At 37.3% G+C, this 11347-nt stretch overlaps 2 protein-coding genes across 2 annotated transcripts in view; one reads left to right on the forward strand and one right to left on the reverse strand.

The window, feature by feature from the left end:
- The first annotated feature begins 5875 nt into the window (after positions 1–5875).
- On the forward strand, positions 5876–9159 carry LOC112508515 (syntaxin-61-like). Its single transcript, XM_025113156.1, has 8 exons — positions 5876–6009; positions 7127–7241; positions 7394–7507; positions 7658–7771; positions 7868–8043; positions 8156–8246; positions 8323–8388; positions 8967–9159. The coding sequence occupies exons 2-8, from the start codon at positions 7188–7190 to the stop codon at positions 9075–9077; spliced, it is 726 nt and encodes a 241-aa protein (XP_024968924.1). The 5' UTR covers positions 5876–6009; positions 7127–7187; the 3' UTR covers positions 9078–9159.
- Positions 9160–9262: 103 nt separating this feature from the next.
- LOC112508514 overlaps positions 9263–11347 on the reverse strand; it is a 7923-nt gene continuing 5838 nt past the window's right edge. Inside the window, exons 2-3 of the mRNA XM_025113155.1 lie at positions 10047–10319; positions 9263–9717 (exon numbers count right to left, since the gene is read on the reverse strand). Of these exons, the coding sequence (XP_024968923.1) occupies positions 9427–9717; positions 10047–10319 (564 nt within the window). The 3' untranslated portion in view covers positions 9263–9426. The remainder of the gene's footprint in view (positions 9718–10046; positions 10320–11347) is intronic.

The following is an 11347-nucleotide window of genomic DNA, read 5'->3' on the forward strand; positions in this document are numbered from 1 at the left end:
TCTGAACAAGAATTGTGCAAATAAAATTCAATTAAGGCTCAATGTTAAACAAGTCTCAACAAAGTTCAATTCAAACTAACTATAATCTCATCACTAGAAACAGGAAACTAGCAACTCATAATTCTATTTTGAATCAGAAATTGAACTTGGGAGAAAACAATAGACTAGGAAGAACCTTAATTTAAGAAATCCAAAATCGAYTTCWAAAATTTGTTTACTGTTGCTTTTCGAATTTTGGTTCGTACCTGTCCTCGACCGACTGCTCGATCGACTGCTTCTCCTCTTCCTCTAGGTTGCTCCTCCTTCTCGGCTGCTCGATGACAGCCCCTCGATAACCTGCTGCTTCTCGATTTCCCTTCTTGCTGTCAATCGACAGCCCCTTTCCTCGATGTCCCCTTCTCTCCTTGACCGACTGCCTCGCCTCTATCACAGCCTCTATATTGACAGCCCTTGTAGTCTCTTTTTCTCTCAAACGACAGCCRGCTGCTGCTTCTCCCCTCTCTGAATTTCCTTCGCGACAGCCCCTTCCGATTGTTCTCGAGACAGGCTCCAATCCAACAGCCCCTCGAACACTTGCTGCCATCCATTTTGTATCGACAGCCCCTTCGCCCTCTCTGCCCACGTCTTCCGTCTCCATCGCTCTACCCACGATCTCCTCTCGCTGCAGATCTCTCTCTCGCGACTCGATTTCTGTTTGGACAGCAGGTTTGGGCAGCAGCCTTGGGCTGCTGCTGTTTCTTCTTCTCGATTTCCTTTTTTTTGCTGCTGGTCTGGGCTTACAAGGCTGCTTCTTGGGCTGTTGTTATGTGCCAAAGATAACACATAATCAAATACAATTTTCTCACCTTTAATAGCCTCATGAAAATAATATTAACTTAAATAAAAATGGATGTTTTAAGCGTCTACTTAACATTAATTGCAAGGTATCTTTGATATAAAAATGTATAAATTTGGGCTTATCAAATTCCCTCACACTTAGATCATTGTCCGTCCCGGCAATGATTTGAGTTAACAAGTAGTTATAAAAATCGAATCTAACGAGAATRTCAACACATATAGCATATCATGAGTTTGAGATTTGCAACAAATCATTGAAAAGAGAATGCACACGCAATCAAGTAGACACAAGCTAATCTCGAGAACTCACGGATGGGATTAACAAAACAACACTCGATTCACTCCTTGGGTTAAAGTGTATCGCTCAAATTGTCACTATCTAGCATGTATCTACCATAAGCTTGAAAAACCTCTCACTCTCTACTACTTGGATAAAATACATGCTTATAAATCAAAAGGTCTTAAAAGGTGTAACGAAAAACAAGGCTTTGGGTACGGTAGGGAGATATATAGGAAAAATGACTAAGACCTAACACCAACGGAGAATACGGCTACTCAACTACACTTTATTTTTATTTTCACAAAGGACTTTTGTATCTATCTTTGAAGCTTATTCCTTTTCGGACGATAGGGAATAGAGATAAAGCGTTTATATTCAACCGTATCGTCATTTTCGTCGTCTATTTTTATTTTATTATTATTATTTTTTTATTGACGACGTAATTTTGCTCTTCATTATATATTTTTTTTCGTTTTGAATTTTTCTCTTCTTTTTCATCCTTCCTTTTCATTTTTTTTTTATTTTTTTTCACTTTTTTTTTCTTTTCTAGAATTCCCCAACATATAACTACAACTTCTTTTTTAGCATACAGGAAAACCGGGACTACTCCATTGGTGATTGGTCGGGTAAGTTGTGTTTGGATTAGTTCATGRTGTGGGTGACAAAGGAAATAGGCTAAGGCTCAAAGTGGTGTGCAAAAGGGATAATCACATCATAAGGGGTAGGCTTAAGGCTAGTGGTTTAACACAAAAATGAGCAAAAGATGGCCTTTATCATGTTTATTAGCATGTAGTTATCATGTAGTCTTAAGGAGAGAAAGATCAAGTTCTAGAGATGCATATCTAGRCATGACGCAATCACACAAGAAATGAAKTTGAGACTAATATCAAGTGTTTAGTCTAAATAAGCTCAAAGTCTCACGGTGTTCAAAACTAGTTCAAGAGATTAACAATAGTCTACTTTGACCGAAATGCTACCACTAATCAACTCTAAGTGCTATCAATCAAGCTCAATCATGCTATACATGCATCCAAACTCATCGTCATCAACAATTTAAGCTCAATAAAAGCATGCTAACACATTGTCAAAACGGACAAAGATCCTCATTTAAGCACAAAATTTGCAAAAAGCAAAAATTTGACCCCTAAAACCATTGATATACCCAATTCATGCAAATAACCCCCAGCCCCACACTTAATTTATACATTGTCCTCAAGGTATGCAATAAGTAGAGGACACTCTAAGCAATTAAGGAAAAGGGAACAGAAAACTCCCCTGATTTGATGAGTGACCTCCCAATGTAAAAATCCGTGGAGATGGGCGCGTCTCTTCGAGCATCCAACATTCGAGGCGAACCTGAGAACATAGAAATCTAAGAGTGAAACTAGAAAATCTAAAAAAAAAAAAAAACAAAATAAATAACTGAAAGCAATAAATAACAAGAATTGGAAATTCGTGGGTTGCCTCCCACGCAGCGCCTTTCTTTTATGTCTTTGGCTAGACCATGCTCAGTTCAATTCTCGTAGCTTGGCGTGTCCAAAGCTACCCTCTCTAAATCCCTTCCATCAAAGCCTTCATAGAACGACTTTAGCCTATGGCCGTTAACCTTGAAAATCTTCCCCGTAGATAGACTTTGTATCTCCACTGCACCATGCTTAAAAACAGTTAAAACGACAAAAGGTCCTATCCATCTGGACCTTAACTTACTGGGAAATAACTTTAATTTAGAGTGATAGAGGAGAACTTTCTGACCTTTAATGAAAGACTTACGTGAAATACGAGAGTCATGGAACGCCTTGGTCTTCGCCTTATAGATGCNTAATCACAACTAGCAATTCAAATTTAGGCTAAAGGATTCAAGGGATCCTTCTCAAAACCAAAATCCCAAAAATGAAAGAACGAYTCTGAACAAGAATTGTGCAAATAAAATTCAATTAAGGCTCAATGTTAAACAAGTCTCAACAAAGTTCAATTCAAACTAACTATAATCTCATCACTAGAAACAGGAAACTAGCAACTCATAATTCTATTTTGAATCAGAAATTGAACTTGGGAGAAAACAATAGACTAGGAAGAACCTTAATTTAAGAAATCCAAAATCGACTTCAAAAATTTGTTTACTGTTGCTTTTCGAATTTTGGTTCGTACCTGTCCTCGACCGACTGCTCGATCGACTGCTTCTCCTCTTCCTCTAGGTTGCTCCTCCTTCTCGGCTGCTCGATGACAGCCCCTCGATAACCTGCTGCTTCTCGATTTCCCTTCTTGCTGTCAATCGACAGCCCCTTTCCTCGATGTCCCCTTCTCTCCTTGACCGACTGCCTCGCCTCTATCACAGCCTCTATATTGACAGCCCTTGTAGTCTCTTTTTCTCTCAAACGACAGCCAGCTGCTGCTTCTCCCCTCTCTGAATTTCCTTCGCGACAGCCCCTTCCGATTGTTCTCGAGACAGGCTCCAATCCAACAGCCCCTCGAACACTTGCTGCCATCCATTTTGTATCGACAGCCCCTTCGCCCTCTCTGCCCACGTCTTCCGTCTCCATCGCTCTACCCACGATCTCCTCTCGCTGCATATCTCTCTCTCTCGCGACTCGATTTCTGTTTGGGCAGCAGGTTTGGGCAGCAGCTGTTTCTTCTTCTCGATTTCCTTTTTTTTGCTGCTGGTCTGGGCTTACAAGGCTGCTTCTTGGGCTGTTGTTATGGGCCAAAGATAACACATAATCAAATACATTTTTCTCACCTTTAATAGCCTCATGAAAATAATATTAACTTAAATAAAAATGGATGTTTTAAGCGTCTACTTAACATTAATTGCAAGGTATCTTTGATATAAAAATGTATAAATTTGGGCTTATCATATAGGTGGCACATTCCATCGTATTATTTCTTCTCCAAAGGGTAAAAAAAATTAGGTTTCGTGAACGGTGCAACCGCATTAATTTGTTGTGTGACACCGTATGTATTTTGAAACTACAATGAGAACAAATTTTATTTGCCAGAGTTGGTTTGCAAGACTTTTATTCCACTCCACACCCAAGTCCGAATCATGTTAGTGTCATTTTCTTAGTCAAATGGTGCCACCATTTGAAAAAAAAAAAATCGTATATTTGTTTCTTATAGTCAAACGGTGTCACCGTTTATAAAAAATATTCCTATATTTTTTTTTCTTATGGTTAAATGGTGTCACCGTTTACAAAAATTTATGGGTCCGTCCCTGGTTAGAACTGACTTATATTTTACCAATATGACCTCAATAGCATGATTAAATTCAAAAATATTCAATATTTGGCTCATTTTGAAAGTATTGACGAGAAGATTATAATAGTATAATTTGTAAAAAAGAAATGCATTTTTTCAATGCATTTAAAGTTTGTACATTTAGCATAATAACTTGTACCTCTTAGAAATTTCAAGATAATTGTAAATCCCATTTTTTTAATATAGTATAGATACATGTACAGGGGCTTATTCATGTGAGAACTCCATAACTTGTGAGATCCGTAAGATCCATCCTAAAACACTGATTTGAGATAATTAATGTTATTTACTAAATAAAAATTAAAACATATTTTTAGAAAAGTAAAAAAATCCACAAATATCTCACTCTCTCTCCTCTCTCTGTTTCATATACATGCTCAATTGAATATCCACACAAGTTGGAAATATTGTGAACACAATGAAAATAACCTTAAGAAATTCGTTATTGGAGTGTTCACAACTGGTAGATTTAAGTTTGATTTTGTTGGTATTTACACATGATGCCAGATCTCCTAGATTCAAAATATGTTCACAAACTATAATAATATGAGTTTAAAAAACTGATAAATCGAAATGAGTCATGATTTGCATCAATACATTGCTAAATGCTGACGTACGACTTGTCGGGCAGTGTAACACATGATCTCACTTGGTCATTCCATTTTAAGCATGCTAAACATTCAAGTCGGATACCAAACTACCAAAAAAGTACCAAAAGTCTGCTACATGTACTGGTGACATCAATGTTGCCAGATCAACCCTCTCTTTCTAGGTGACTTACGAATAAGATGCTGTTTGTAATTTATTGTAGCATTTAACCTAAATCGATGACTTGCAATGTGAACTGAAAGTGTCTTCGTATGTTATTTGTTGTTGTGTGTCGTAATTTCAACAGATTAAACTAGTTCGAGGTGAAATTTGCTCTATAAGCTTATCCTACAAATATAATAAAATTTTGATCCCTGTGGTTTGTCGAAAATAACATATTTATTCCCTGTAGTTCTAAAATTATAAGATGACCATCATGATTTATGAAAATGTCCGGATTTAGTCCATCTTTCTCATGGATGTTAAAAAATCCGTTAAATAAGGGACATTTTTGTAATTTTATTGATTTTATGGTTTTGGTCCCTGTAGTTGTTGATTGAGTAACATACAAAAAGATTGATAAAAGAACAAAAGTTCTCCTCATTTGATGGGATTTTTTATTGTTTGTTAGAGGAAGAGACCAAATCATGACGTTTTTTAAACCACGATGGTCTCTTGTACTTTCAAATTTGTAGGGATAAAAAGTGTTATTTTTGACAAACCACAAGGACCAAATTTGTAGTTTACTCTAAAAAGACGTAATCCTTTTTACAATACAAAAGGCTAACAACGACATTCGGTCGGTGGGTTGGGCTTATAAAACCCTAAAAAAATCTGAAAATAGGGCGACTACGAACAATATTTCATAGTTCAGGGGGTGTATTTGCAATATGTCTTTTTCCATTAAATAAACGTCACGGCGAACACGCAGGTCGGTCTTTCGACGTCTATCAACATTGTTACAATTACATGATTCTTAACGGTCAGAAGTAGATCGAAGGGGCGATCTGGGGTTCATAAATCGGACAGATCTCGTCGTTATAGATCTGGTGAGTTTCACATTACATTAACAGAATCTCATACATTTTTCGATTTATCGTTTTTCATTGATTTTGATTAGGTTTTCGTCGTGTGTGATCAAATTTACAATTCAATTTGAATTTCTGATTGTATCTGTCCATGTATTGTACCGTGATGCTAGAGGAGCAATGTTTCAGAATTGATCTGAGATCTCAATGGAATTTTCTGATGCTACTCGAGATGATATCATTAGGGAATTATAATTGTTCTTGCCCATGTTAGTCGATTACGTGAAACCTAAAGATAGGATTACTGCAACGAACGATCGTGCTAATTTGTTTTGTTCTCTGTTAGATTGGAGTAGCAAAGTAAATTTGATACACAGTTATGGATGTATTGTTACCACATGACTAGCAGGTAGTTGCAATGGGAACCGGCATATACACTAGAAAGATAGAAGTTGCTCTTATTCATATTGGCCCTTCCACATTTGAAGACATAAATATGAGTTCGGTTTGGTGGATGATAAGATGAAACCCCAAAATGGATGGTGAAAAATGGAAGAAAATGATCTAAACAATGACATCTAGTAATCGGATTTGGCCATTTAACATTCTCATCATGGTCACATTTCTATAGGATAAAAATGATGATGATTTGATCACGGTCCTATTTACTTGGTGCTGCGCAAAATAGAACATTTTGAAGAACTCGGACCTCTGGGACCAAGTTACACATCCTAGATGGGATCATGGGAATTCTCTATTTTCAAACAGGGTTTGCATCTTCTAGTTCTTGGTAAAATATTTTAACATACATAACAGTTACAACACATCATAAAAACCGCCCATCTTTAGCCCGTGGTCAAGTCGCTGAATTTTTTTTGGTTGTTCATCTCCCATGCTCTCTCTCTCTCTCTCTGCCGAGGCCTTCTAAGGACTAAGGAGCATGAACTGCTTGGTGACATGCTCCAATTGGTGTGCATATACTTTCACTCTTGGTTACGCTGGCGTTTGTTAGAGGAATGGACTGTTTTGAAAATGTTCCCAACTAATTAATCTCAAGTATTAATGTGCATAATATATATAAATATATAAATACATACCTTTATTCATTAACTGTAATAACTTCTCATTCTCTTTTCAGACGTAGGATGATCATATCCTTGGGTCAAAAGTAAATTTTGCTATTTCTTTGTACCATCAAGATGTCTTCAGCTCAAGATCCATTTTATATCGTGAAGGAAGAAATTCAAGATTCTGTAAGTTGGCTTCTCAGGATTCATTTTGTTGCAATTTATGATGGAACAGTTTATGTTCTTTTTGTTTGTTTTTCGTTCTTTTGTTGCTGCTCTTAGTCACATTATTTACTTCATTCGTATGGAAACATTGATGTGCATATTCTGTTTTTCAGATCAATACTTTGCAGGCTACTTTTCACCAATGGGAACACATGCCTGTAGCCAGCGGGGAGCACACCCGACTCACAAAAGAACTCCTTTCCAATTGTGAGAGCATTGAATGGCAGGTATGCATCTCAACAGTCCTTGATTGGAACCCAAGTGAAAAGATCGATACTTTGCAGGCTACTTTTGTTGCATTAAGATTCAAGGTCAATACAGTCCTTGATTGGAAGTCATATGCTCGGGTTCTGAAAATCTATTTTACTGATAGGAAGGTGGACGAATTGGAGAAAGCTATTTCTGTAGCAGCTAGAGACCCTGCTTTATATGGAATTGATCAAGCAGAGCTTGAAAGAAGGTTTAAATGGACAAGAACTGCTCGGACTCAGGTAAAAACACACATATCTTGTATTTCTTGACCTTATTATCCTCCTTTCTCTGGTTCGATATTGTCAACACAAGTATGCAATACACCATTCAACCAGGTGGGCAATATTAAGAAGCCAGTGACTGGCACAGGCTCTTCTTCCCTGAGTGGAATGCGTCAAGAACTAATGAGACTGCCAAGCACTCATCAGCAAGACAAGGCCAACCATTACGTTGCTAAAGACAACGATGATTTTATTTCTTCAGAATCTGACCGACAGATGCTTCTTATCAGGTACTGTCTTTTTGATCTCTTCCTTTATTTTCTATAGATGTCAGATTGTCTGCATACACTTTTGCACAACTGAAAAATGCTCCGTTTATCTTTATGTAATTGCTACATTTAGACAACAAGATGAAGAGCTCGACGAATTGAGTGCAAGTGTGGAAAGGATTGGATCTGTTGGGCTTACCATACATGATGAACTCCATGCACAGGTACTACTTTCTCTACTGAGAAAGTCATTCTACTTATCTCTTCACATTCACAAGTTACTCAACCATACCACTGCAGGAGAAACTTATAGATGAATTGGGATCGGAGATGGACAGTACATCCACTCGTCTTGATTTCGTTCAGGTTAGTCATCCTCTCGTGTGCAGTGGGAATATCAAACCTGAATGCGTTTTTAAGGCTATGTTCTGCAAACTAGCTTGTTGGTGGCTAATAAGCTAGCTTATAAACTAGTCATGTTCGGTAAAAAAAACTAGCTGACATGCTAGATGACAATATAAAATGACTTACAAGTTCTTTGTCCCGGCCATTGTGTTCCTGGAAATTCTTGCTCCCAGTGGACCAACGAGTCAAAGTGGATTGTCCCACACTAGCACTTCCGCGCATGATTCTACCAACGTGATCTAATAGCTATAAATCTAAATAATTGTCCAAGTAGTAGACATTCTAAAAAGTTGTTTGGAAAAATGTAAAGGACATAATTTGGAAAAAGGCCCATGGAGCTTGTTGAAACATTATTTGTATTTGTAGTAGTGTTTCAAAAAGCTAGCTTATTCCTAACTAAACGATGCTTTTGCAATAAATTATAAACTCAAAAATTAAGTTAACTTATATCCTAGCTTTACGGTTGCGAAACATGGCCTAAACGTTGAACTTCACTGAGTACATGACTAAGTTTAATTATGATATTGAACCCGTTGCAGAAAAAAGTGGCGGTGGTTATGAAGAAGGCTAGTGCGAAGGGCCAAATGATGATGATCTTGTTCTTGATCGTTCTGTTTATCATATTGTTCGTGTTGGTTTTCTTCACCTAGGCTTATCGAGGTTAGAAGTTGTTTGGCTGTGAGCTTTATCATAGAAGAATTTTGGTATCGACAATAAAAGCACATTTTTATCGATGCAATTGTTTTTATTAGACCTTCGGTTGGAAATTTTCAACCCAACGTTGTAACCATGAGCAAATTTTGAGACGAGAAATTATTCTAATCGGTATGTTTGGTGTTCTAAAACACATCGAGAGGAAGCTTTGCATATCAAGTAAGACGACATGGAAGCAATATACTCTACGTACATAAAAACAGCAGGAGACATGCAACATAAGCTTGCGTATCAGTAAGGAAACCGACAACGGCGTACCATTAGAGAATCAAAGACGATCAACGTTCAGGATTTACCAACAAGAACGTCCTTGTATGGAGTTACATCTGGCGGTGGTGGTGGCGGTGGTGGTGCGGTGGTGCCTTGTACGTTCCTCGGCCACTTTCTTCGTTCTTCAGTAAGAAACGGGGTCTGCCCTTCACGTACTCGGACGAGTCGCTCTTGTGCCCCACCTCGTAGTTTCTCCAACCTTAGCCTATCCATCTGGAGCATGTTGAACACCTTAACTACATTCGCTAATCCCCCTATTAGTAACAACAGACTCGCGAACGTACCCATCCAAACCCAGGTACTTGTCTGCACATGTCACGAAAAAAAAACGTCGCAACTTTGAGTTTTCGACATGGTATCATATCACTGCAAAAAGAATCACCATTCCCGAATTACATTTGTTGCGATTTCTGGTCCGAGATGCCGACATGGTAAGCTAAGGGACAGACTGTTACTCGGTCAGTGATTAGTTTGACCCAGACCACGCTCTTACATCGTAAACGCTTACCTAATCTTTTTTGACAAATGACCCCTAAAAATCCATATTTAAAGATCACATACCATATATTACATTGTGAAAGAATTATAAAGCACATCAATAAGCAAACAGCAAAAGTTATAGATAGGAAACGTACCAATAAAGACAGACCATGCCGACCTCGAAGATGGCCCGAGTAATTACCGGCTTGCTGGCGAGTGTTAAAAATGGCACCCACCAAGAACAAGAAGCTTGCGGCCAAGAACGGGATGTGGACACTTTGTTGCAAGATTTGAACATGCCCATCGGCTCTCTCGTAGATTTGGCATGAATTCAGGATCGAACCAAGCACCCATAACACGGCACCAGCGAGAAGCATGTTCAACGCGTGTTCTTCGAGCCTCATGTTATGCATGTATCCTCTATCCCCCTACATTCAATAGAACATCATGATACAAACATTCCTTCGATACCCGAAATCGATCCCCCAACAATTGCATCCGCTAAATATTCCCGACTACGTCAAATTCTATATGTGTATGATTCAATGGTGTGCAAAGAGACAATCTAACAAGGTAAAACACGTAATACAAACAAACAACAGTAAGAAGTGTTTGAGATTGCTTATTCAAACTGTCTATCGACTTATTCCGGTGTTGTACCAATAATAAGAAGTTTTTGGTGTTTGAATGAGAAAAAAAGAAAAAAAAGTTTTGTAGAACTCCGGTTTGACACAACATAAGTTGATAAACACTTTTACAAAAAGGTATAAGTTGTTTTAAATAAGCAATTCCAAACGCCCCATAAATTATACAAATAACTTAACCTAATCCGTCTTTCCTTTCCTTTCTAAAAAACTTAAAGAATTTGGTTCGATAATTTATCTATACTATATTATAAAGCATTTGACAAAAACTCTAAAAAACCCATTTTTATGCATGAAATACTGTTTGTTAATGCATATTACTTAAAATTCAAGATTACAAATAAACCGTGCGTAAGTACAGCTTATTAAAGCTTCATGTTTGAATTTGTGTAACTAATTGCAGATAAACATAGTCAAATACAAACATTTCATTTTAAATATAAAAAATCTAAAATATCTATACTATCTTATTAAGCAAATTTAGCAAAAGTCTTAAAGTCTTAAAAAAGTAAATGACCAAAATACCCTTTATACTCACTTTTTCACTTTTTCACTTCTTCCTCTTCTCACATACACTCACCCCCTCACATACATTCACCCTCTCACAACGATTTTTTTTTTAAATTACTAGAAGCATACTCGCGCAATGCAGTGAGATACATCGTGATTTTAATATTTTATTTTATTCTTTATCTCAGTCGATGTTATAATATGGCTTTATGTGATTTTGAGAAAGCGATGATGTTTTTATTTTTGAATAAAATATACGTTTGAAAATATAATAAAAATTTGACAAAAATATATCGATATTA

The sequence above is a fragment of the Cynara cardunculus genome, assembly GCF_001531365.2.
Source record: "Cynara cardunculus var. scolymus isolate 2C chromosome LG 3, CcrdV1, whole genome shotgun sequence".
Taxonomy (NCBI): Eukaryota; Viridiplantae; Streptophyta; class Magnoliopsida; order Asterales; family Asteraceae; genus Cynara; species Cynara cardunculus.